Genomic DNA, 27,782 nt, shown 5'->3' on the forward strand with positions numbered 1-27,782 from the left:
ACATTGCACAGGATCTCTCAGTGCCTTAACTACTACACTTAGGGAAATCTGCTTAAAGTGAGGTTAATAAGTTGGGTTAGGCAAACTTATTTGAGCCTGCAAGACTTTTTCAGGCATATGTAATTAACATCCCAAGGATAACACTGCCTGGCTTAGAGCATTTCTATATTTATGTCAATATACTGTATGTTTGGATATTTAATAAGGATTGAATGCGCTAGTTATTACTTACATGCTTCCACTGAATTAATAATATAAGTATTATGTAATTATTTGGATAACATGTGACATCGTTGATCTTGAATAATGTTCTGCTAGGATCTCTGTTGTTTAGTATGCATGGATATTTCCAAGTAATTATTTCCAATATTTCCAATATTTTCCAATATTTCCAAGTAATTAGATCTGTACTACTACACTCCCCTAAATGTAGTTCTTACCTTTAACCAGTATTTTATGAGAATAATTCTTTTCCCTACAGGTGATCCATTTTCTCAGCCTATTAAATTTCCCATAAATGGACTCTCAGATGTAAAAAATACTTTGGAGGACAGTGAAAACTTCCCATCAAGTTCTAAAAAGTCTGAGGAGTGGCCTGACTGGAGTGAACCTGAGGAGCCTGAAAATCAAACTGTCAACATACAGATTTGGCCTAGAGAACCTTGTGATGCTGTCAAGTCCCAGTGCAATACCTTGGATGTGGAGGAGTCATCTTGGGATGACTGCGAGCCCAGCAGCTTAGATACTAAAGTAAACCCAGGAGGTGGAATCACTGCTACAAAACCTGTTACCTCAGGGGAGCAGAAGCCTATTCCTGCTTTGCTTCCACTCACTGAAGAGTCTATGCCTTGGAAATCAAGCCTACCCCAAAAGACTAGTTTTGTACAACGGGGGAATGACGCAGACCAAATCAAGCCACCAAAAGTGTCATCACAAGAAAGGCCCCTTAAGGTTCCATCAGAACTTGGTTTAGGAGAGGAATTCACCATTCAAGTGAAAAAGAAGCCAGTAAAAGATCCTGAGATGGACTGGTTTGCTGATATGATCCCAGAAATTAAGCCTTCTGCTGCTTTTCTTATATTACCTGAACTGAGGACAGAAATGGTCCCTAAAAAGGATGATGTCTCCCCAGTGATGCAGTTTTCCTCAAAATTTGCTGCAGCAGAAATTACTGAGGTGAGTACATTTTATGGAGTAAACTGTGCTACTAGCTTTAGGATTTCCCTCATAGGTCCTAGTTGCAGTATCCCATTTATAACAAGCAACATGCTATTTCCCCATCAAGTCAAGCACAAAATTAACAAAATCAGTTTCTGTCATTGGTATCTTTCGTTCCCCCAGAAAAATGTAGCAATGCTTAGTTTGTTTAATGAGCTATTGTACCCTTTTTATTTGAAAAAAAAAAAAGGGGGGCATTAAAATAAGGATATAGTGTCATCACACTGATTTTTACTGGATTTTATGGTTTTATTTTCCAGTGCTATGGTTTTGTAATCCTACTTTTCAACTTTCTGTTAGAGCTCTTAAGTTATTTTACTTAGTACAAGGTAGTGTTTCTGGCATCAAAAGATAAATTTTAAATTCCTGCTTTTTCAAATTTGCATGATTTTTGCATATGATTTGTTTCAGTGGATTTTTGGTGTGCTTTATTTTGTTGCAGGGAGAGGCTGAAGGCTGGGAAGAAGAAGGGGAGCTGAACTGGGAAGATAATAACTGGTGACAATAGATGTGAGTTAAACTTTAGGAAAAAGGATTCCCTTTTTTTAAAAAAAATCAATACCTCAAAAGCAGGCTTTGGGACAAGAAAACCCCAAAGTGGCCTGCTTTTCCCATCCCAGGAGCTCATTATCCGGTCTGTGCCAACTGAAATATGAGACTGACTGCGAGTGCTGGCTAAAAGCCCTGGGTGGTGAGGCTCATAGTACTGGTTTCCAGGAGGAAGAAGAGCCTTTGTGCATTTGACTGAGGCCAGTTTCTATGAAGAGCAAGTAGCTGAGGACAGGTCGAACTTACTGCTTTTTCCAGGACAATTCTGGAAGTAAAATGTAAGAATTCAAGCTGGTTAGCTTAATTTTGTGCCATTCTTTAACATAAGAGTAAGCTCTATTATGAAATACAACTTAAAAAAATTCTAGCTATAAATTATATAAATGATTTTAAATTGCTGAGGTTTCCTTAGGCAGCTTATTTATTTGTTTACAGTTATACTGTCTGAGTAAATGGTTCTTTGTGGACCTGGGCAGTTCCTGACTGTTCCACATGTAGTACATTGTACCAAAGTTCTTAATAAGAATATTCCCCACAATCCTGTTCTCTAAATGTCAAATAAAGATTATTTTCACTAGATTCAGCTTTACAAAATTTGTTTTATATCATCTGTTAGAAAATGTACAGACATAAGTAAGTATTTTCAGTTGACAAAGCATCAAACCCAGTTCTGCCTAGGGATAAGTTTCACCCTAGAGTATGTATATAACGTTTTAGCTTATCCATCCTTTCTTGGAGCGCCTCCATTTCCATTAAAAGCCAGGCTGGAGCAGGACCCTTTTGGAGTAGTGACTCAGTTGCTTCCAAGGCCCCTACTATTGTATGCAGCGCTGAACTGTACTCTTCTTCCCAAGGGAACTCTTGACGAGCTCTTTTTGCATAAGGCTGGAATAAAAACGTAAGTAATATCATAATATCCATTCTAAATATAAAGAACCTTCCTTTTGGACTGGAGTAAAGCTTACATGCAAATTTTATTCTAGTAATTGGATCACAAGGGTAGGAGGATGCACCCCAAAACCCCTACACAGTCATCTAGAAAAAGATGTAAAGGCACTTTGGTTTATCATAGCAATTCAGAGTGCTACTACCAGTGTCTTAGTTTGTATGTGGTATACAATAAGTATCCTGTCCCAAAGGGCTCCCAATGAGAAGTGCTGCATAGTCCAAGCTTACATGTCTTATAAATAAGTTCGTAAATGTATTTTCTTTTTATGAGAGTTTGACTAAAACTTCTTATCAGAATGTTGTTCTTCATAAATTACTACTATACTATACTAATTACTATACTAATAGTGCTCAAAACAATATTTTGAATATCCTTACTGATGTCAAATTCTGCCTTTTAATGGGTAGATGTGATCTTTAGATACTGCCTAGAATTATTAGGAGACTCATTTGATTAATAAGGCAAGGAATCAAACTAAACATATAGGAGTAAGTTTCTTTCATTTTCTTCTGTGGTTCAGTAAAAACTGCATTTATAGCATCACTGGTACAATATGTAACTTACTTCCCTTAAAGGTTACTACCAATAATTCAAACATACTGAAAATATATTTGATATGGTGTAGTCCCACTTCTGAATTTTAAAAGCAACTACCATAAAACAGAATTTTACATGTCTAGATCTTATTTGATTTGAAATTCAACATGAGGCTGGAAACCACACTGGTTTGTTTCATCGGTAAGTAAAAAGGGCAATTTGCCTTGTTAAAATTTGGCCCCTATTTGAAATCAGCCCATACCTGTAAAGATGACCTCTTTGCTTCTTCTACAGTCACATTAGCAAAGGGTTCCCAGAAAATACCTTTTTCCTGTTTCACACGTTCCACTTTGGCAGCTTCAGTTTCATCTACAAACTCAGTCTGCCAGGGACCATGAAAAACCAAGCAAACAGCAACATGTTAGCACTCTACTAGATATGAAATGGCCACGTAATTTGTGTAAGTGCTGAGTGTTCAACCATACTAGGCAAATTCTGGAAGTCACATGGACTGATCTATAAATACTCAGTATAATCTGGATTAAATCACTCTACTGTGTTCTTCCTTACAAAAAAGTTATAGAGTCGTCTTTGCAGGAAAAAAATGATAGTCTGCTAACCTTTACTGTATAAGCTAAGAAACTGGCAACAGCAGTGTATACACATGTACTTAAAATCCAGCTTAGATGTAATATAAGTAGGCCAAGTGTGGTGGCTCATGCTTGTAATCCCAGGACTTTGGTGGGGGGAATGCTTGAGCCCAGGAGTTTAAGGTTACAGCGAGCTATGATCACACCACCACACTCCAATCTGGGGGACACAGCGAGACTCTGTCTAAAAAATAAAGTTCAGTGAGTCAAGTGGGCCCATTCCACCTAAAAAAAATATATATGTAATATATGTAAAATATATAACATGTGCATCATTACATGTAATATATAAAATAATTCAGTTTCTCCTGGTAGTTTAAATTTGTAGTTTAACAGTTCCACTAGTATTTCAATTAACTATTATTTCCTCACGCTAAGTTCCAAAGTATGCATAGACATAGGAACACTGTGATTCAAAATTTTGGTTTTAATTGTAAAAACAGGTCTTGGCTACAAAGAGAATAAAAAAGCCATCCCAAAAGAAAAAAAAAAAAAAAGGACCCTGAGCTTACCCTGGCTTGGGAGGCTGCCAAAAAAAAAAAAAAAAAGCCATGCCTAAGTTATACCCAAAATATGGTAGTAAACATCCTCTCAGGCCTACCTAATTATGTGATCAAGTGTATTTAATTATGATTATTAATAGCTTAGGGATCCTCATTAGTCATCTCACTGCCTGGATAATCAGTGCTATTACACCCCAAACAACAGGCAGAGGAACTACAAGTATTCTTTTTTGAGACAGTCTCGCTCTGTCACTCAGGCTGGAGTGCTGCAGTGGCACGATCTTGGCTTACTGCAATCTCTGCCTCCCCAGTTCAAGCAATTCTCCTGCCTCAGCCTTCCGAGTAGCTGGGACTGCAGGCACGTACCACCATGCCCGGCTAATTTTTGTATTTTTAGTAGAGACAGGGTTTCACCATGTTGGCTAGGCTGGTCTTGAACTCCTGACCTCGTGATCCACCCGCCTTGGCCTCCCAAAGTGCTGGGATTAAAGGCATGAGCCACTGCGCCTGGCCCCAAGTGTTTTACTTCTGTGGCCTCAATTGCTTAGTAAAAGTCTGTCAGCACTGTGCTGAGCACTGTGAAAAGTTAAAGCTAAGACAATACTCAGGTTGGTTACAGTTACATAATTTCGGAAAAAAAAAAAATAGGGCAAAGAATAAAACATGAGCCACATAAAGAAAGTACCTTCTCCAGAAAGGATACAACTTTGTTCCTAGTTTCTTCAGAACTGAGACACTGTGGAACTATCTCTTCATGATTTGTTCCCTATTAAAAAATTAATGAACAAGACCAATTTTAACATATTTCAACAACTTTCAAAGACAAATAGATGAGTTTTATGAGCTACCTTAACCAAAAATTCATTTTAAATAAGAGTCCCAGAGGATCCTCAGAGGTGTAAACTCATGATTCCTTCAGGGTCCCTAAGGATAATACAAAATTAACTTCTGTACAAGTGTTGTAAGCTTTAATTACTTCTGCTGGGTCATACTAATGCTTCTGGACTCCCTTATGATCATAGGCATGACTATACAGCAAATGCAGTAAGAGTAAAGGAGCAACCCATCTTACAGGTTTAGGTTCATCAGCCTAACCCTTATGACTGGTAGCACAAAATGAAATGTATTGTCATTTGAGCCAAAAATACTATCTGCTGGAAGACTGTGTCTGTGTCTGTGTCAGTAGGCCTGCTGTGTATGCCTGTTCTGGTCCTTGTTTATTCAGAGGACCTTAGGAAATTCACTTCATTTATCTTAAGCCTCATTTTGATAAGCTGTAAAAGAGATAACGAGTAATGTACCCTTCAGACAATTTTCCGATTGCAATACAGAAGCAGTTCAATAAATGTTTTGGGATTGTTCTGGAACATTTGAAATATTAAAATGGTTTGAAAGTCATTGCGATAAATCAGTTTTATAATTACCTCAGCAAACTGAGTAAATGCCTCCAAGGTATGTTGTTCTAGCAGCCAACTCCTGTCAGCTAGCAGTAAGGCAAAAATACAGGACAGGTTGGGCAGAATTCTGTCCTAAAAGAACCAAGCCTTATTATAATAGAGAAAAGAAACCATAATAGATAATCATAAAATAGCCATACATTCAGTAAGCCCAGTGTTGTCAAGTTTCCATAATCCTGTCCCAGGGGGCACACACTAAAACATATTAGGTAATGTCACTCTTTTACTCAGATCCTTCCAGTAGCTCCCTGTTTCCCTCGTAGTGAAAGCCAAAGTCCTCAAATGGCCTGCAAAGTCCTGCTACCTCTGTGTTAGCTATACTTGCTTACCTGAATATGAGGCATGCTCCCTTCTCCAATGCTTTGCATTTCAGGTTTTTACTTGCATGTCACCTTGGTGAGGACTTCACTGACTATATATCCCATTTCAAACTGGACCCCCACATTCATATTCCCTATCCTCCTTCCCTGCTTTATTTTTCTCCATAGCACTCACCACCATTTAATATACTGCACATATCACCATATTGTTATTGTTTATTGCCTCTAAACAGGCTAACAGTGGGGATTTATTAGTTTGGTTCATTACTGCATTGCCAATGATTAAAACAGCACTGGATACGGCAAAAACTTATAATCTTTCCCAAATGGATAAATCAGTCAATCTCATTTCATAGCTTTAAATGCCTCCTGTGTTCTGATGAATATCAAAAATTTCTTCAGGTCTTGACCTCACTCCTGGGAATATAGAAGGCACTGCGATTTCTGCTTATAAAACATTTGTTTCATAATTTCTCGGCCTGTGCATAGTCCATAGTGGTTCACAAATGAAGCAGCATTTTGGAATAGATTTATTTCATGGTAAAAAGACAGCTCAGATGCCAAGTGTCTTTGGATATTTTTGTCAAGAGAGTTGAAAAGAAGCTGTCAACATTCTATGCTTATCTCATGAAATATAACCTTAACATGATGGAGACAGATGGGATACTGTTAACTTATGAACAAAAAGAGCCCCTTAGAAATTAAATTTTTGGTTTCAAAGAGTTTAATCCACATGTTATGAGATACTGTCTATCATGTGTTTGCTTTAATTACGTAAGAAAGTTCTCATTAGTGAACTCTTTATAGTCGCTCCCTTGGAGATTGAAGTGTCAATTACTAGAATTACTGAATTTTGGCTATAGTAATAAGGAAGGTGTAACTCTCAATTTATGAAGATCTCTTTGCTGTAAGTTCTTTAAATTGTGTACTGGCCTGGTAATATACATTTACTGAGGTTTTAAAATTCAGTAGATGTGTATTGCCAGGCTAGTGCAGTATAATTTTATAAATAATCCATTTGTCAGCTATACATACTTTGCAACATTTTCAAAAATACTGTCTTTAAAAACAGGTTCTCTTTCATGGATAAAAAACGAAGAGAATAATTTTAATAAATTACCAAATTTCCTAATTACGTGCTGTTCCCTATAAGACAAATACACAGGAACTGTGTATTAGAACCCAACTGGAATAAGAATCTAATATGGTAGACTACAGCCAACTAATAAATTATTTGTGTATCAACATATATTTTTCTAAAAGAAAAGAACTTAAAATGAGTTGCATTGTAAGTTATAAATAGATTTTATAATCTGTCTGGAACATAGTTTTTTTTTCCAACTTTGTCAGTAATTGCAAAATTTCAGAAAAAGCCTAAAAATCCCTTAATCACTAACTCTTATAGAGATTTTGTTTTAATAATACAAGAACAGAGTTAAGCAATATTACCTGGATAGCTTCAGGTATAAAAAGTTTTCCTAGAGAAGATACAAAATCCAACATTGCCAAACGAACATAGTCAGGAGGCTCTAATTTAAGCAGTGAGGTCTGCAAAGTTACTACCTACAGAGGTGAAGACCAAAGAACAGTTATAAATAATATCAGTATTTTGTACAGACACAATAACTGCCTAAGATCTGGATGGAAATGTGGGGAGGGGAAACAAAACCAAACCCAGAAAAAAACAAACACACCACAGCCCCTGAACTTCACTGGTAGAATTTAAATAAGACAATCCTATGAACAAGTTAACTGTTACAGCATTATTCTTACCACACCCTCCTGCCTCCAACCACGTAAAAAATAAAAGTATACATGTTCCTGAAAAACTTTATATACCAAACCTTTAAAAAATATTGTGTACAAACACTATTTTATCGTGCTTTGATTTATTGCACTTTGAAGATACTGCATTTTTTTTTTTTTTACAATGTAAGGTGTGTGGCAACTCTGTACTGAACAAGTCTACCTGTACCATTTCTGCAACAGCATGTGCTCACTTCATGGCTGTCACAGATTGGTAATTCCTGCAGTATTTCAACTTGTTCATTAGAATTTTATTATGGTGATTTGTGATCTTTGATGTTACTACTGTAATTGTTTTGGAGCACCACAAACTGTGCCCATATAAGATGGCAAATATAATAAATTGTGTGTTGTGACTGTTCTACCAACAGGTGGGTCACCAGCCTCTCCCCCTCTCCTTGGGCTTCCCTATTCCCTGAGACACAATATTAAAATTAACCCTAAAATGGCCTCTTAAGTGTTCGAGTGAAAAGAATAATCTCATCTCTCACTTTAAATCAAAAGCTAAAGATAATTCAGCCTGGTGCTATCAAAAGCCAAGAGAGGTGAAAAGCTAGGCCTCTTTTGCAAGTTAGCCAAGTCGTGAATGCAAAGGAAAAGTTCTTGAAGGAAATGAAAAATGCTATTCCAATGAACACGGAAAGTCTTATTGTTGATGTGGAAAGTTTTAGTGGTCTGGATAGATCAAACCAGCCGCAATATTCCTTAAAGCCAAAGCCAAATCCAAAGCCAGGCCCCAACTCTCTCCAGTTCTGTGAAAGCTGAGAGGTGAAAAAGCTGCAGAAGAAATGTTTGATGCTAACAGAGGTTGACCTGTGAAGTTTAAGAAGCATCTCCATAACACAAAAGCACAAGGTGAAGCAACAAGTGCTGATGAAGAAGCTGCAGTAAATTATCCAGAAGACCTGGCTAAGATCACTGATGGAAGTGGTTGCATTAAACAATATATTTTTAATGTAGAGGAAGCACCATTCTATTGGAAGAAGATGCTACCTAGGATTTTCATAGCTAGAGAGGTGAAGTCAATGCCTGGCTTCAAAGCTCAAAGGACAGACTCTCTTCTTGGGGGCTAATGCAGCTGGTGAAGTTGAAGCCAATGTTCACTTACTATTAAAAAAATCCTAAGGCCCTTAAGAATTCTGCTAAATCTACTCTGCATGTACTCTATCAATGGAACAACAAAGCCAGGATGATAGCATACCTGTTTATATCACTGTTTACTGAATATTTTTTGGCCCACTATTGAGAGGCCTATTGCTCAGAAAAAAAGATTTCTTTCAAAATATACTGCTCATTGACAATGCACCTGCTCACCCAGGAGCTCTGAAGGAGACGTATAAGATGAATATTGTTTTCATGTTTGTTAATACAACAATCATTCTGCAGCCCATGAATCAAGGAATAATTGTGACTTTCAAGTCTTATTAAGAAATACGTTTTATAAGGCTATAGCTGCCATGGATAGTGATTCCTCTGATGAACCTGGACAAAGTAAACTGAAAACCTTCTGGGAAGGAGTCATCATTTCAGATGCCATGAAGAACATTCATGATTCATTTGGAGGAGGTAAAAATATCAACATTAACAGGAGTTAGAAGTTGATTCCATCCCTCATGGATGACTTTGAGGGGTTCAAACCTACAGTGGAGGAAGTAACTGCAGATGTGGTAGAAATAGCTAGCAAACTAGAAGTAGATCCTGAAGATGTGACTGAATTGTTGCAATCTCATGATCAAACTTGAATGGAAGAGGAGTTGCTTCTCATGAATGAACAAAGAAAGTGGTTTCTTGACACATAACTACTGGTATAGAAGATGCTGTGAACATTGTTGAAATGAAAACAAAGAATTTAGAGTATTACATAAACTGAGTTGTTAAAGTAATAGCAGGAATTGAGAAGATTGACTCTAATTTTGAAAGAAGTTTTACTGTGGGTAAAATACCATCAAATAGCATCACATGCTACAGAGAAATCTTTCATGAAGGGAAGAGTCAACTGATGTGGCAGACTTCATTGTCGTATTTTAAGAAATTGCCACAGCCACCCTAACCTTCAGCAACCACCATCCTGATGGGTTAGCAGCCATCCACACTGAAGCAAGACCCTCTACCACCAAAAAGATTATGTTTTGCTGAAGGCTTATATGATCATTAGCATTTTTAGCAGTAAAGTGTTTTTTAATTATGTACATTTTTTACACATAATACTATAATACACTTAACCTACAGTATAGTGTAAACGTAACTTCTGTATGCACTGGGAAGCCAAAAAATTCATGTGACTCACTCACTTTATTGTGGTGGTCTGGAACACAACCTGTAATCTCTCTGTGGTATGCCTGTATTTAAAATTCTATTGAGAGAAAAGGACTGGTAAGCTTTTTCTCTAACAGGCCAAATAGTAAGTATTTTAGGCTTTGTAGGCAACATGTTCTCTGTTACATATTATTTTTTATTTTGCAAACCTTTAAAATTCATGCCTAGCTCTTGGGCTGAAAACAGGAGGGCAAAATTTAGACAGGAGGCCGTAATTTGCAAACCCCCAATTTAAAAGAATCTTGAGGTGAAATCTTTTATAAAGGAAGCAATACCTTTTGAACAATCTACTTATTTCGAAATTTTCGAACTTTATTTGGGTTTTTTAAAGGTAGGCACATTCTATCAAAATTATTGTATTTTTTCTAAAAGAATATTAGAGCTTTCAGAATCAGAATCAAATTGTTGCATTCAATGAGTTAATTACTGTATTCTGACTCTTTATAACTTAGTAAAATCCATGTTATACATATGATATAGGACATACTTCTTATTGCTAACTTCTTCATATACACACCATTAAAAAAAGCTACTAAAAGCAAAGCTGTTACTAGTTTTATTCCTTCCTGTTCTACCACATACTGTGACAGGAATCATCTCTTCGATCATCTTCATAAATAAGAAGGGTAGTTTCTCCTCTTAACAGTTATTGTTTCTCTTTCTTACCTGACCCTGAGCTTAAGCTAACTCTTAATTTGGGGCGTCAATTCTGTCTAGTATGGACTCATTCCAAAGCCTCTAAATCACTTCAGTTTAGCTGAAGGGCTTTCCCATTTTCTCTGTCATCTTAGAACCTCCAAAAGAAAGGCACAGCTGAGGCACCACGACAAGGCTTCCCTGGACAGTGGCCCAGGCTCTGCCTGTCCTAGCCATGTAAGCTGGAGGCCAAAGAGGAAATTCAGTAGTGCTTTTCTTTCAAAATAATTTTATTTTTTCAAAGAAACAATGGGTGCTATCTTTTAATCCACACTGGTTAGATTCCACATTCCCACAGCTGCTGAAATGCCTTTGAAACTGCTATGAATGCAGGGTTCAACACACGAACTGACTCCTAACCTCAGGGGTTTGTGGGGGGTAGTTAACAGTAATAACAAAAAGTATTGACTGCTCAGTATAGGGTGACAGAGAAGAACAGATAAAGGCTGAATTAACAGCACTATATATTAACAATACTGTAAGGAAGAAAGAGAAATGAGATATCCTTGATGAAGACAAGTCAACATATGACACAACAAGAGGAGGTTTAAAAGAAATATTTCTAGAAAGTTATTTTACATGATAGCAGTTTTAGCAACCTCCTTAGCAAACAAAGTATCAATTTGGTCATTATTCTTACCTGAAGTATCAGTTTAGGATCTAGGGTTTGAATGAAAAATCCCAACAGTGGAAGTAAATGGCTGAATGTCTGTTGAACATAAGGTTGATCTGCTACCTAAGAAACACAAAGTAATTTTGAAGAAAAATTTTCAATCACATAAGAATTACTATAATAATAGCAAACTTTTATTGAGCACTTATTATATATCAGGTAATATGTTTATTGAGCACTTATTATATATCAGGTAATATGTTAAGTATTTTATATTTATTACCTCATTTATGCCTTACAAAACAGCTCTATGAGGTAGATATTATTACCTTCACTTTACTGATAAGAAAACAGGGTCAAAGAGGTTAAATAATTTGTTCAAGATCACATGGCTAGGATAAAAAGCAGAGCTGTGACTGAAATCCAAATTTAAGTCTAAAAGGGATCTAATTACTTGTCTGTCACTGAAAGGCTTGTATGTTCCTTAGTAATATTAAAATTTCATTTCTCTTCTTCATAATTTTGGTTTACATTATAATATTGTAAGCTATATCCCCAGCACAGATATCCTGAATGAATACTGAATGATTTGTGAACATCAGGGAAAGTACTTCATGAAGTCAAAACATTGCAGTAGGGCAATCTGACCATAAAAAACAATAATAAAACATTATCTGTAAAATCATTTCTATCATTTCCCAAAAGTATGGCTGTTGCCTTTAGCTTCCACTAGCTGCCAGAGGCCAATGTTAATTTCTACTTAGTCAAAGAAAACAAACAGGCTATTTATATTTTTAAACTAAGAAACACGTGTACAACCAAGTGTGGGATGCATATCATTAGTTTTACATCATCACTTGGCTTTTCGGCTTTTCTGGGAAAGAGAAATACAAATTAGCCACATCCATTCACTAGCCCTTTCCACCTTTAAGTCAGCTCACTCTCCATGGCCCAAAAGATTTATTAAAGGTCCTAGAATCACAGAAATAGGATATATTAACCCAAGACAGAACAGAAACAATAGGGGAAGAGATTGGGGGTGGCGGGGGAAGGGTATAACCAGTTAGGAAAGTAAGTAGGTGGACTGCCATCACATTATGTATTCTAATTTTACTAAAATAATGCTATCACACTCTGAAAGAAAGCTGCCTGAGAGAGTACAGATACTTTAAGTTCTTATAAAGGTCTACCAAGCACCCAAAAGAATTAGATGCATTTTACTCTACACTGGAAAATTTCAGTACAATCCTCTTTTTTTGATATTTTCTATTTTTTGATAAGGAAAGAATCAGTTGCTTTCCTTACCTGTTTAATGTTTAAAAAAGCCCAAAGCTGACTCACAACTTCCATAATTGCAGTTTGTTTTCCTGTATCCAAAGCTTCACCAGCAGAATTACATACTGCAAGCAAAGCAGACAGTACTGTGTTCTAAAGGACAGAAACAGGAAAGGACTTGAGTTTAAACACCAGTCTAAAGCACCACCAAGAGCCCACTTACCTAGGTTATAAAAGGTACTTTTAACTCTTCATAAAAGTCCATGTAGAATAATACTTCTAAGAGCCAAAGCCATCTTTTCAGCTATTTAATTAACACAAGTATATATTAAAAATAATTTTCCTTGTACACAGAAACATTTGCTTTATTTTTCTAAATAAACTTTTTTTTTTTTTTTTTTTGAGACGGCATCTCGCTCTGTCACCAGGCTAGAGTGCAGTGGTGCAATCTTGGCTCACTGTAACCTCCAACTCCCAGGTTCAAAAGATTCTCCTGCCTCAACCTCCCGAGAAGCTGGGACTACAGGCACGTACCACCACACCCAGCTAATTTTTGTATTTTTATTAGAGACTCGGTTTTCACCATGTTGGCCAGGATGGTCTCGATCTCTTGACCTCGTGATCTGCCCGTCTCGGCCTCCCAAAGTGCTAGGATTACAGGCGTGAGCCACTGCACCCAGCCATAAACTTCCTCTTAGGGTGAAACGCTGGTAACCCAAAGTTACCAAATGGAAGCAGAAATGTACTTTAATAAATAGCTTTGATACAAGTGGTCAGTATAATCAAGCTGATTTATAATATACATCAACAAAAAGTTATTTTTTCACATTACGCACCCAGCAATCATTATAGGTTACTAGATTTTTATTTTTCCTGTTGTTTTAAAATTTTAAATGCCTCAGCAACACTGCATTTAATAAGCAAAGATAGTACTTAAAAAATACTAGTATTTGAAACTAAAGGCAATCTTTTCTGGATTAACTCTTACCATGTGTGAAAATCCTCAATTCTCTCTCTGACTGGCCAGGAATGAGGTTGTTTGAGGTGTGGTGGGGGTACAGAGGAGGTCTTACGAGAATGTAATACACAGTAACAATGAATGCCTTTAATCTATTATACTTAGACAACCACACTTAATTTTATGCAATTACCATACAACTTCTTAAGATTTACTTATTTCCTTTTACAAATAAACATGTTCTAGATGCAGAAATCCTTAAAATGATACTAGCAAACCAAATTCAATAGCACATCAAAAATTAATTCAACATGATCAAGTATACTCCATTCCTGGGATGCAAGGTTGGTTCAACATATGCAAATCAGTAAGTGTGATTCACCACGTAAGCAGAATTAAAGACAAAAACCATATTGATCATCTCAATAGATATGGAAAAAGCTTTTGATAAAATCCAACATCCCTTTATAATAAAGGCCGTCAAGACACTAGGCATCAAAAGAACATACATCAAAATAATAAGAGCCATCTATGACAACCTCACAGCCAACAACATACTGAACAGGCAAAAACTGGAGGCATTCCTCTTCAGAAATGGAACACAACAAGGATGCCCACTCTTCACCACTGCTATTCAACATAATATTGAAAGTTCAAGCCAGAGCAGTAAGGCAAGAGAAAAAAATAAAAGCAGCACACAAATAGGAAAAGAAGTCAAACTATCTGTTTCAGGATACAAAATCAATGTACAAAAATCAGTACTATTTCTATACACCAATAACATTCAAGCTGAGTGGCAAATCAGAAACACAAGGCCGAGTGCAGTGGCTCACGCCTGTAATCCCAGCACTTTGGGAGGCCAAGGTGGGAGGATCACGAGGTCAGGAGATCGAGGCCATCCTGGCTAACACAGTGAGACCCCGTCTCTACTAAAAATACAAAAAATTAGCTGGGCGTGTTGGCGGGCACCTGTAGTCCCAGCTACTCGGGAGGCTAAGGCAGGAGAATGGCAGGAACCCAGGAGGCAGAGCTCGCAGTGAGCTGAGATCGCATCATTGCACTCCAGCCTGAGTGACAGTGCGAGACTCCGTCTCAACAAAAAAAGAAAAAAAAAAAAAAACACAATTCTGTTTACAGTAGACACACACACACCCCTAGGAATACATTTAACCAAGGAGGTGAAAGATCTCTACAAGGAGAACTATAAAACATTGCTAAAAGAAATCATAGATGACACAAACAAATGGAAAAACATTCCATGCTCATAGACTGGAAGAGTCAATATCATTAAGATGGCCATACTGCCCAAAGCAATCTACAGATTCAATGCTTTTCCTACCAAACTACTGACACCGTTTTTCACAGAATTAGAAGAAACTATTCTAAAATTTATATGGAATCAAAAAAGAGCCTGAACAGCCAAAGTAATCCTAAGCAAAATGAAGAAGGCCAGAGGCATCACATGACTTGACTTGAAACTATACTGTAAGACTACAGTAACCAAAACATCATGATTCTGGTACAAAAACAGAAATGGATCAATGAAACACAATAGAGAACCTACAAATAAAGCCATATACCTACAGCCACGTGATCATTGAAAAAGTCAACAAAAACAAGCAATAGGGAAAGGACTCCTATTCAATAAATGGTGCTGGGATAGCTAGCTAGCCTACATGCAGAAGAATGAAACTGGATAGCCACCTTTCAGCATATACAAAAATTAACTCAAGATGGATTAAAGATTTAAATATAAGACCTCAAACTATAAGAATCCTAGAAAAAAACCTAGGAAACACCATTCTAGACATCAGCCTTGAGAAAGACACCAATAGCAATTGTAATAAAAACAAAAATTGACAAGTGGGACCTAATTAAAGAGCTTCTGCACAGCAAAAGAAACTATCAACAAAGTAAACAGACAACTCATAAAATGGGAGAAAATACTTGCAAACTATGCATGTGACAAAGGTCTAATATCCAGAATCTATAAGGAACTTAAACACCTGAACAAGTAAAAAACAACCTCATTAGAAAATGGGCAAAAGACATGAACAGACACTTCTCAAAACAAGACACACAAGAGGCCAACCAACATATAAAAAAACTATCAGGGAAATGCAAATCAAAATCACAATGAGATACTATCTCACACCAGTCACAATGGCCGTTATTAAAAAGTCAAACAACAGATGCTGGTGAGGCTGCAGAGAAAATAAATGCTTATATACTGCTGGTAGGAATGTATATTATTTCAGCCACTGTGGAAAGCAGTTTGGAGATTTCTCAAAGAACTCAGAACTACCATTCTACCCAGCAATCTCATTACTGGGTACATATCCAAAAGAAAACAAATCGTTCTACCAAAAAGACACATGTACTCACATGTTCATTGCAGCACTACTCACAACAGCAGACATGGAATCAACCTAGATGTCCATCAACAGATTAAAGAAAATGTGGTACATATATACCATGGAATAGTATACAGTCATAAAAAAGAATGAAATCATGTCCTTTGCAGCAACAGAGAGCAGCTAGACACCATTATCCTAAGCAAACTAACACAGGAACAGAAAACCAAATACCACATGTTCTCACTTATAAGTGAGAGCTAAACACTGGGCACTCATGGACATAAAGATGGCAACAATAAACACAGGACTACTAGTGGGGGGAGGGAGGAGAGACGGTAAGTGTTGATAAACAGTTGGGTACTATGCTGAGTACCTGGGTGATGAAATCATTCATATCCCAAACCTCAGCATCACGCAATAAAACCAGGTAACAAACCTGCACAAGTATCCCCTACATCTAAAATAAAAGTTGAGGCTCGGTGTGGTGGCCCACTCCTGTAATCCCAGCACTTTGGGAGACTGAGGTGGACAGATCACCTGAGGTCAGGAGTTCGAGACCAGCCTGGTCAACATGGTGAAACCCCATCTCTACTAAAAATACAAAAATGAGCCAGGCATGGTGGTGGGTGCCTGCAATCCCAGCTACTCGGGAGGCTGAGGCAGGATAATCGCTTAAGGCCAGGAGGCAGGGGTTGCAGTGAGCCAAAATCATGCCACTGCACTCTAGCCTGGGCAACAGAGCGAGACTCCATCTCAAAAAATAAAATAAAAAATAAACGTTGAAAAAATTTTAAAATAAAAAAAAGGCATATGTTGAACAACCTGCTGAACTAAAAAGCTGTGGTCATACTTCAAAAAGTTTACTTATAGGGCTTTTACTTTACCTAATATAAAACAAAACATCTTTTGTCCTTACTATAGAAATTGGTATACATTAAATGCAAAACTCGGACACATTTAACCCGTTCTTAACTAGGTATTTAATACTTTTTCTAAAATAAAGTCACATAAAAACATTTCCTTTGGATAAGCCTGGGCATGGTGGCTCACACCTGTAATCCCAGCACTTTGGGAGGCCAAGGCGGGTGGACCACCTGACATGAGGAGTTTGTGACCTGCTGGCCAACATGGTGAAAGTCCGTCTCTACTAAAAATACAAAACATTAGCTGGGCATGGTGGGGGGAGCCTGTAATCCCTGCTACTCAGGAGGCTGAGGCAGGAGAATCGCCTGAATCCATGAGGTGGAGGTTGCAGTGAGCCAAGATCACACCATTGCACTCCAGCCTGGACGATGAGAACAAAACCTCATCCCCCCCCCCAAAAATTATAATAATTATGATCAAGTGTCATTACATATAACAGTATCAGAACATTGGTACTCAGCATGGAAACATATGCCCTCAGAAAAACCTGAACTCCTAATTTAGAACTGCAAATAGACCTCTGTCCCTTTGAATGCCCTATCCTTATCCTTGCTTTTCTCTACTTAACATAAATTGGCATTTCTTATTTTACTGTCCACTGCTAAGCTCAAATGTGAGTCTATGAGAGTAGAAATTTTTGGTTCCCGATGTACCCCCAATGCCTAGAACAAAGTGGCACATAAAAGTACTCCAAATACATTTGTTGAATGAATGAATGAGCATATGAACACTAAACTGGAAATTTCAACTACATGTACTATATCCAGTCAACTTTTAAAAATCTCGCATTTCCTACTTCTTCTAGTAGATGAGTCTCTTTTTATTATTCCATTATTTTATGAGGGAACATTCTATGTAAAAGGTACATAAAGGTTCAGAGTAAGTTAGCATAAAATGGGGGTTGTATTTTGTCGAATGGAAGAATTACATCTGCCTAATCCAGAGATGCATCAGCAAAAATACACAAGTGAAGTGTTCCATAGTGTGTTTCATCATGTCTCAACATATCTTAAGCGACACAGGAAACAACCCCCCAATATAATACATCAATTAAAGTAACAGTAAGTTTCTCACAAATTCTTTTACAAAGTAGAAATCTGAAAATCTTACCAGGTTCTAACAGAAACAGAGAACAGAGAGTGTGTGCATCTTATTAACAACCTATCCCCAGTACCTAAAACAATGCTCAATAAACAGCTGCTGAATGGATAAAATCAATCAAAATTATTATCTTACCAGAGATTCTAGTTCTCCCAAAGTACGACTGCTGCTCAGCCATTTCCTGCATTCTGCTGTGCCTACTGTGGTGACCTCATGGACAGTTTGTTCCCTAAGCTCAGCAGGTAACGCCTGGAAGGAAATATGCTGCCACAGAGGCAGATTTTCTGCTTCTTTTGGGGAAAATTTCTGGATAAACTCCAACTGAAATAAATTGTTAAAGAAGAGTAACATGAGACAAGTCAGAGGAATGGATACACAAAAGCTAAGTATTAGTTTCCACATTTAATATTTCAAGAAAGCTTTATAATGGTACAGTAATATCTACGTTCCAGACCAAGGTAACATAAATGAACATGCTTTATTATTGTTGTTGATGCTGCATTGGTTTCCAAAACAAAAACACAGCTTAAGTGGAGCACAATATAAAGGCACTCAAGACATTAAATAATGTATTTCATTATTAGTTATGTCAGATATCTTATCATGCTCCTACTTACCAATAAGTCTTATTTTCCTATATACTCCTCACCTTGTACAGTTAAGTCAAAAGTAATATTCCAAATATACAAACTGGATTGATTTAGTCAACCTTCATAGCTTACTATTATCTCACTTGATTATAGCAGAGAACTTAAAGAAGCAAAGATTCAGCTTTCAAATGAGTTAGCTGGTTTTGTCCTATTTTAGACAACATACTAAATCAGTTTCACAAAGGTAAGCCACAAATCAAAAAGAGTGTGGTTGGCAAATCCATTCCACCACTGAAATAACCAAAGTGCTTAGTAGGTTAACAGAAAAGTACTGTTTTGTTAAAATGCAGATGTTAGAGACTAGATAAAAATGGAAAACAAAAGTTGTAAGAAACAGTTTAAATATTGAATCAGTTTTTGGTGGAAAAATAGTAAAAACCAATGGTGCATTTAATGATTAAAATAAGTATAATCCAACTAGGAAGTATATTAGTGTATTTTCTAAGAAGTAGAATAATTCAATTTAAAATACTCAAAATCTACTTGATGAAAACTTTGCCCACACCAAAAACTAAAAGCCCACCAAAAAAAAAAAAATCTGACAGATAAACTTTTCTGTCATATGCTATATTTGTATTTCAATTTTATTTCTTTTGTGGAAAATATTTACCAGTCAATGCAAGCTAGAAATCATGTGGCTATCTGCTGTGACAGAGGCTACACCCAGAAAAACAGATCCCTTGATGAGCGAGTGTCTATTATAAAAAGCAGCTTTATTCATAAAACCAAACTACATCAGGAAAGCCAAGAGAACTGTGCCAACTGGTAAACATCAGTTCAAATATCACCTTTCTTTATAATAAAGTCCAGTAAGTGAGTGAACTACTTCCCTTTCCAAAATAGAAACTAAAAAAATAATGTCCTGGACAACATAAAAGGGTAGGTATTGCCAAAATTTGTTACAGAAAGAGTTCAAGATTCTATTCTGAGGTTGAAAACCCTGGTTTCAACACAATTCTAAAGACTTAAAACTGCTATGACAAAATAGTTCATAAAAGACTAAAGTATAAGGGAACAATACACAGAGAATTATGACTTCTTTTCTTAAAACCGGAAAGAGAATACACTTGTGGGTTTAAAATGCAAATGCAGTAATTTTTACTTCACATTAAAAAGGTAGTACAACTATCAGTGTGCTTAGATAAGGCATATTAAATACTTTTCCCTCAAGTAGGTAACCTCCTTGTATTTTCGCTTTTCTTGATACAATGGAATACTACTAATAGTTACATACTAAAAGAAATAATGTGATATTCAATAATTACTATTAGAACAGTAAATGCATTCTAACATCTATTAGCATTTTCTTCCAAATTAGCATCATAGACACCTTTGTTTTTTAAAGTATATTATCACCATACTGGGATTAACTATTTTCATTTATGTTAAGGTGACATCACTTGTAAAAAAATTTGGGTTATTTTACTATTTAAAAAGACACCATCTTGTAATGCATATAGCTGAATAATTATTTCAAGTTTCATTGCTCGCTTCTCCTTTTTTCTCTAATATCCTTTCTTACCTTTGCTTCTCTAGTCCCACAACCTTCCGCATTCATCCTGTAACATGTACCTCAAATGCCATCAACTCCCAACTCCTATGCCTACCTGTTCCCATACTGCACCTCTTCAGAAATGACTGTCTCAGCTACGAACACCCAAAAACATTTGATTTGTGCCTCAGTTTTGGCATTCATCACAAACCACTCTTTAATATGAGTATCTTTATAAATTTATAATTTCTACTAGATTTTATGTTCCTTAAGATATCATGAGATAGTACAGTGGTTTCCAAGCTGTTTTTTTTACAATAAGACAGTCTTGCTATGTTGTCCAGGCTGGACTTGAACTTTCGGCTAAATAAAACGATCCTCCGATTCTCCTGCCTCAGCATCCCAGATCAGCTGTTAGGTGTGAATTTGTGGAAGTTATTTAATTTCCCCGAGCTACTGTTTCTTCATCTGTCAAATGGACACAATATTATCTGTCACAAGGCTGCTGTAAGGACTAAATGAATTAAGTGCCTGGCCTGGTACAGTCTCAAAAATATTATTTCCCTTCCTCCTTCCTTTAAGAGAAAGGATAATGTCTTAAGGGGTAAAAAAAAGAGCCAAGCAGGAGAGGAGACCTAACATTTGTTAAATGGTCTTTTCATGCCATATGTATATCTTATCAAGTTTCTTAACTGCCATATGAGTATTAGTATCTATCTCAATTTTATAATTAACTCTCCTAAGGACTCTCAAAATAGGTATTCAGATTCAGGTTTTCTTAAATTTCATCACAATAACTTGTACATAAACAAAATCTGCATTTAATAACTGAAGATACAAATTAAAAGTAACTCCTCATTTACCTATAATTTACATATCTGATAGCCTCAATTATTTGGAAAAATTTAGAAAACTGAGAGTAAGAGATCTCTAGGCATAGACTATAATTTATCTAATTTAGAACACTGCTTCTAGACCTCATAGCTAATTCATTCTGAGTTATATTATTTTAAAAGTTAAAATTTCATAACCACCTTGGGAAAATAATTTTATTCCTGTTGTATAAATAAGAAAATTGAGGTTAAAAGGAAAGTGGCAGCTGAGCTCAACAGCTCACACCTCTAATCCCAGCACTTTGGGACGCCAAGGCAGGAGGATCGTTTGAGTTCAAGTTTGAGACCAGCCTGGACAACATAACCAGACCTTGTCTCTATTAAAAAAAAAAAAAAAAAAAAAAGGAAAGTGACTTTCTTAAAGTCTTATGATATGTGACCCTTTCCCTCCCAGTCCCACTTCTTCTAAGAGATCTGGAGTAGAAAATTCTTTTGGAAGCAAGCAAGCTCCCCATGCTCTTAGAGGGCTAATAGGTGGGGCTACCTTTAAGAAAAAGAAGGCTAAGAGGTAGGCGTAGTACCTCTGGTTCCTGGCCAACCACTCTAGGGCAGGAAAAGACTTGGACTTGAGGCAAAAACCCTAGTCAGAAATAACTCCTAGCATTTATTGAGCACCCTCTTAAACCTAGCACTATCCTGTTTTCCATGTATTATTTCCAAGTCTTTACAAACTTTTTCAAAATAGTTATACATATCTTCTGCTTTGCAGACAACGAAAATGAAGTTCAGAAAGGATGACTTGCCTAAGGTCATGGTATGCCAGGATTCAAACCAAGGACCATAGGACCTTAAAGTCTAATCCTCTTCACTAATCTAGTAGTTTCCAAGCTTAGATCCAAGTCTGACTCACGCAGGAACTTAATGATAGTACCAACAAAAACAAATTATTGAGCCTTACTTCATACCCATGCCTCCATACCCACCCATCCACAGATTAGAGTCCAGGAACTTATATTTTTAAAAGAGCTCCTACAACAGTTCCAATGTGAGCAGTCTGAGGGACTGCACTAGGCCATACAGGTTTATGTAAGTAAAGACCATTAAGAGCAAAAATAATATTCTAGCTCTTCAAAACAAAAGGGGCAGGGGATATAGAACCATTTCATTTCATGTATCTCAAATATATATGAAAAACAAGGGGAAAGATCTATTTCAGGAAGATAGAATTAGAATAATTATCTATAACTCGAAGCAAGGACATCAAAATCTATACCCAGCAATAAGCAAAGCAATCAACATGTCAAAAATTTATGCTTAGATCACACCAATATTTAAATTTAAAATAAATGGAGGCAAGGCCAGGCAGAGTGGCTCACACCTGCAATCTCAGCACTTTGGAAGGAAGAGATGGATCACTTGAGCCCAGCAGTTTGAGACCAGCCTAGGCAACATAGCGAGACCCAGTCTCTACAAATAATTTTTTTAAAAATCAGCCAGGCGTAGTGGCGTGTGCCTGTAGTCCCAGCTACTCAGGAGGCTGAGGTGGGAAGATTGCTTGAGCCCAGGAAGTCGAGGCTGCAGTGAGCTGTGATCGAGCCACTGTAAAACCAGCCTAGGTGACACAGCGAGACTCTGTCTCGAAAAAATAATAAAATAAATTTTTAAAAATGGAAAAAAAAAAGGCTATCAAAGGAGTCTGAATCCAACTCTGAGCAGCTTCATAGACAGTGACAAAGATGATATCCCTCCTTGCCTGATGGGGTGGCGCCATGAAGAAAAAGAGACGCTTCAATAGTATTGATAGGTTGATGAGTTGATAACATTCTCCAGGGCACGACTTTATCTGGAAAAAGACATGAGAGAGGAGAGAAGAGACTGACTAATTTAGAATCAGAATTTTTACAAGAAGAGAATATGCCAAAATATTAATAGCAGCTCTTTCTAGGGGAAAAGATGGTAGGTAATACTGACTTTTAATTTGGGGCTTTTCTTATCTTCAATGAATCTAAATTTAGAATGAGACTGAAATTTTGACATTATATTTAAAAATAACACTGTAATTTCTACTTCTAATTATCATTTTGATGATAACTGGGTATGTCAGTCCTCCTACTCAAAGACAATTCATGGAACTTTTTCAGATCTAACTACAATAGTAGAGAGGTAGATAAAACTCTACAAGACAGAAGCTTCATTAAAAGATGTTAACAGGGGCTGAGTGTGATGGTTCACAACTGTAATCCCAGCACTTTGGGAGGCCAAGGTGGGAGGACTGCTTGAGCCCAGGAGTTTGAAACTAGCCTGGGCAACACAGCAAGAACTCCATATCCACAAAAAGTTTTAAAAATTAGCTGGGCATAGTGGTGCATGCCTGTAGTCCCAGCTACTCAGTAGGGTGAGGGAGGAGGACCATTTGCACCCAGAAGTGAGGCTGTAGTGAACTATGATTGCACACAACTGCATTCCAGCCTGGGTGACAGAAAGAGACCCTGTCTCTAAGAAAAAAACCACCACTAACAAAAAAATTTTATAAACTCAATTTTATCAATTCCTATCATAATATAATATCATTCCATCCTGGAATCAATTTTTCTCGTAATGAACTAGAAGAAATCCATTCCTACACCATAATGCACTAAGAAAGCTTTTATTTAAAGGAAACTTGAGACATAAAACACATAACATGAAAATCACTTTATCTGCTTTGTGAAAGATATGTTAAGGATTTAGTAAAGTGTGTTAGTGATAATCCAGACCATCAGCCATGGAGACATAGATGTCAGCTGTTCAGGTTATTACGCACCTCACTGGATCTGATCTACAAAATCCTTTAAAGGTTAACCAAGAAATATATGATACAGTAAGACTATTAGAAAACAAAAGATGTATGGCCCACGTAAGATCTTAAAGGCCAGGGACAAAAATACATAACAAACAGGTCATAATCATCTTATATGGAACACATAAAACACCTCAGAATTTAAAAGCAAAAAATGTTAATGTTAAGAAGATGAAATCATTATTAATTTTCTGTCTGTACCTATTCATAAAACATGACTTCTTTTGCCAAAAGCATCTATCAATGTCAAACTCAAGTTCCTCTCAAATCATCTTGACTTAAAAAAAAAAATACAACAAAATCAAGAGTCGGCTTGTCTAAGGCATATTAGAGAGACAGAAGAGAGAGACCTCTTGGCCATCAATTATAAGTCGCTCTTATTTTCTACTTTGCATTCAATTTTAAATGTAATCTCAATTAACCCAGTCTTTCCTTCCCAGAACAATTACTGAAATTACATAAAATCCTGAGAATATGAGAAAACATTCCCAGTTTCACACTAACGATTTTTTAGTACATCCTTCTTAAAAGTATCAGCATTAATACAGGACAAAGACAGTCAAAACAATCTTGTTACTATGATATTTCTCCCGCTGATATTCACATTCTTAAAGATTATTATATCCCCAAAGGAACTGCATATAAAGTGGGTATTTTAGGCCTTCTAATTCTACGCACCAGATGAGCCACTATGGTGACATGGTGTGCACAGAGTTCAGCAGTCCCATATCTGCAATATAAAAGAGAAGGCAACTATGTTTATACAATTACTCAGAAACACAAGGAGATGAACTTGCATAAAGCACTAAATATTCTGATGAGGACATTAAAAACTGCCATTATTTCCATGACCAAATAATATCACAATATACAAAACTCCCTAAACAGTACTCATCTATTGGCTTGAACCAAAGAAAGAACTTGTTTCCTAATTTAATGCTGTAATATGAAATCAAAGCGTTTTGGGAATTATTTTTAAAGGATTATTGAAACATAGTTTTTCTATAAGCTTACAATTTTAAAATTATCTACTGTCACTACTAATAACCAATCCAAAGAACAAAAAAGCAAATATGTTGTACCGAGCAAGGAAGCACCATGCATCCATAGCTAACAAAGAGGTGATCATATTAGCACTAAGTACAGCATTCAGCAGAGCAGCATCCTAATCAAAAACAGAAAAATTAATTTATTTAAATACTAAAGTTCACAATAAGCAATAATATTATATTTCTCAAAATAAAACAAGAAAGCACTATCAGAATTCAAATAACAGATCCTCAATGGGAAAGTTCTACTTTCTAGTATCTGAAAGGACACTGCCATTCCCTCAATATTTATTGAGCACCTACTATACATTAAGTACTGTGCTGTGCTATGGAGAGTTCAACATGATTTTAAATGTAGTAACTCAATCACTAGGATCCACAAAGATTCTCCAAGTAGCCTGAAGTATTCAAAACAACATAAATAACATATATGCTTATATTATTATTTCTGCCTTTATTCACATACAATATTTAATAGGTGCTAGATATTGTGTAATATCTGAAATGCTACTGATCCCTAAATTTCAGATATTACAAGTATCAAATTCCTAGAATTTCTTAACCTCTTTTCAAATCAAATTCTATTTTTTTGAAAATCTACATTATGTCTGAGATCTGAGACCTGATACTACAAGCTATTTACTTTTCTTTTGAAACTTACTTAAGTACTACATATTTTTCCTCTTCTCACATTGTCTTTGCATACCTCCCCACCCAAAATGTTTTCTCAAATATTTTAGCCAAATATTAGATCTAAATAACATAGGAATCTGGGATTACCATTTTCTAGGACACAACTAAGTTTCATTCAAAAGGAATATACTAAGTATACCCACACTTTCTTCTGTATATGAATCACAATTTCAATGAAGAGAAAGCAAAAGTGTAACCTTAGCTTAGCACAGTTAAGTAATATGCTTACCAGTTCAGCAAACAGTGAGGGATGAAAGGAAGTAATAAATGTACACAGATGAACACAAACATGCTGATACAAGGTGACAGCCACCTCAGCTTTCCCCTTACTCTTTAATCCCTGTAAATGAACAGGTAGAGAGAGTTCACCAGAACACTGCCCAAAACTGTAGAAAATGGCTTTGAGTAGAGATATCCTGCAGGGAAATTGAGAACATTGAACCCAACATTAATAACATTTACTAATTAGCAAATATAATAATAATATGTAACATAGAAGGTTGTTTAAGCAGAAAATGTTTCAAGAGGTATAATCAGCAATAGTTTCCAACATGTGTGAATATGTACACATAAAAGGAAAATATATTCACTGTCAAAGAAATTCCTTAAAGGAGAATTTTCCTGGACATTTTTTGCATCATTTACCAACTGTTTATCTTGGTACTGAGTTACACAAAGTCAAAGTTCCTCAAGGAACTTGAAACTTAAATAGCTAAATTAGATATTATATGGAAAACAGAAAATAAGTAGCAGACAAGGAAGAGTCATTTTAAGATTAAAATGGTTGAAGAAACTTAGAGGAGTTAAACAACAAATTAAAAATAGTCAAGTTATGGGCAGGGTGTAGTGGTTCACGCCTGTAATCCCAGCATTTTGGGAGGCCAAGGCGGGAAGATCACTTGAGCCCAGGAGTTGGAAGACCAGCCTGGGCAACATAGTGAGACCTTATCCCTAGAAAAAATTTAAAAATTAGCCAGGAGAGCTGGCACACACCATTAGTCCCAGTTATTTAGGAGGCTAAGGTAGGAGAATTACTTGAGCCCGGGAAGTTGAGGCTGCAGTGACCCATGGTCGTGCCACTGCACTCCAGCCTGGGTGACAGAGCAAGACCCTGCTCCAAACAAAACACAACAAAACAAAACAAAACAAAACTGTTCAAATTGTAAGTATGTAAAGAAGACAAAAGCACGAGTAAAAGCACACAAATAAGGAGTGTGACAGAAGCAAGGAATATGTGTTGAAAATGAATACAAGAATGAGGAGCAAAAGTAGAAGATGACAACAGTATGGGACAGGCTTTAAATCCAGCTGAGAAGTTCTAACATCATGTTTCAGTTTTTGAGCAGAATAGGAAGCTCAGAGCCAGGTTTAGGGAGACTAACCTCATTGTGGTACATAGAATGGGATACAGGAAGAGGTGAAAAATTAGAGCACAGAGTAATCTGGGAAGAAAGAAACTAGAGCCTGGACTATGGTGTTGGCAAGGAAGATGATTAAAGGTTAGATTTGCCAGGATATACCTTACAGTGTCTAGTATTCTATTTATCAGAGCTCGTTTGTAAATGTTTCTACTTATAGCTACTCTATTACAATCAATGTTTATAATGCTATTAAGCAATACTGAACAAAATTAAAATATTAAAATATTTTTAGCATCTAATATAGTTTTATGTATTTTATATTTATCTATTTTTATAAAGTAGCAATGTATATGTGTGTGTGTCTACACAATAACTATTAACATAAATTTCTCATTAAAAAAACACCCACAAACTTAATTTCAAGACCATTCCAAACAACAGGGCATTCTCAACCATTGGTAATGACTGGATAAAAACATGTTTGCTACCTGGTTGTAGTTTCTGAGACCTGGCTGTCTGTGCACCACAGGGTTTGCACTTCCTTAGACTGAGATGGCAGCTTATCCATGACAACAACCAGAAGAAGACACTGTGGAAACTGTAGTTCACATGGCAGGTCTTACATGTAATAAAAAC

The 27,782-nt window shown here is 36.5% G+C and overlaps 2 protein-coding genes across 8 annotated transcripts in view; one reads left to right on the plus strand and one right to left on the minus strand.

The window, feature by feature from the left end:
- The window catches only part of SCYL3 (SCY1 like pseudokinase 3), a 45,108-nt gene extending 40,657 nt beyond the window's left edge, over positions 1–4,451 (plus strand). For 2 of the 3 annotated variants that reach the window (XM_003258849.4, XM_030824000.1), the window contains 2 exons: positions 482–1,176; positions 1,661–2,346. In XM_003258849.4, coding sequence (XP_003258897.2) covers positions 482–1,176; positions 1,661–1,720 — 755 coding nt within the window. In that variant the 3' untranslated portion in view covers positions 1,721–2,346. Of the gene's footprint in view, positions 1–481; positions 1,177–1,660 lie in introns of all 3 variants that reach the window. The other variant, XM_003258848.4, reaches the window with a different exon arrangement.
- The window catches only part of C12H1orf112 (chromosome 12 C1orf112 homolog), a 58,549-nt gene continuing 32,128 nt past the window's right edge, over positions 1,362–27,782 (minus strand). For all 5 annotated transcript variants that reach the window (XM_030823996.1, XM_004089817.3, XM_030823998.1 and 2 more), the window contains 13 exons: positions 27,635–27,764; positions 26,015–26,201; positions 25,126–25,208; positions 24,722–24,773; positions 22,958–23,047; positions 18,365–18,550; positions 12,920–13,042; positions 11,642–11,737; positions 7,633–7,746; positions 5,831–5,935; positions 5,092–5,172; positions 3,516–3,635; positions 1,362–2,652 (listed from right to left, as the gene is read on the minus strand). In XM_030823996.1, the coding sequence (XP_030679856.1) occupies positions 2,455–2,652; positions 3,516–3,635; positions 5,092–5,172; positions 5,831–5,935; positions 7,633–7,746; positions 11,642–11,737; positions 12,920–13,042; positions 18,365–18,550; positions 22,958–23,047; positions 24,722–24,773; positions 25,126–25,208; positions 26,015–26,201; positions 27,635–27,764 (1,565 nt within the window). In that variant the 3' untranslated portion in view covers positions 1,362–2,454. The remainder of the gene's footprint in view (positions 2,653–3,515; positions 3,636–5,091; positions 5,173–5,830; positions 5,936–7,632; positions 7,747–11,641; positions 11,738–12,919; positions 13,043–18,364; positions 18,551–22,957; positions 23,048–24,721; positions 24,774–25,125; positions 25,209–26,014; positions 26,202–27,634; positions 27,765–27,782) is intronic.

This window comes from Nomascus leucogenys, chromosome 12, assembly GCF_006542625.1.
Source record: "Nomascus leucogenys isolate Asia chromosome 12, Asia_NLE_v1, whole genome shotgun sequence".
Classification (NCBI taxonomy): domain Eukaryota; kingdom Metazoa; phylum Chordata; class Mammalia; order Primates; family Hylobatidae; genus Nomascus; species Nomascus leucogenys.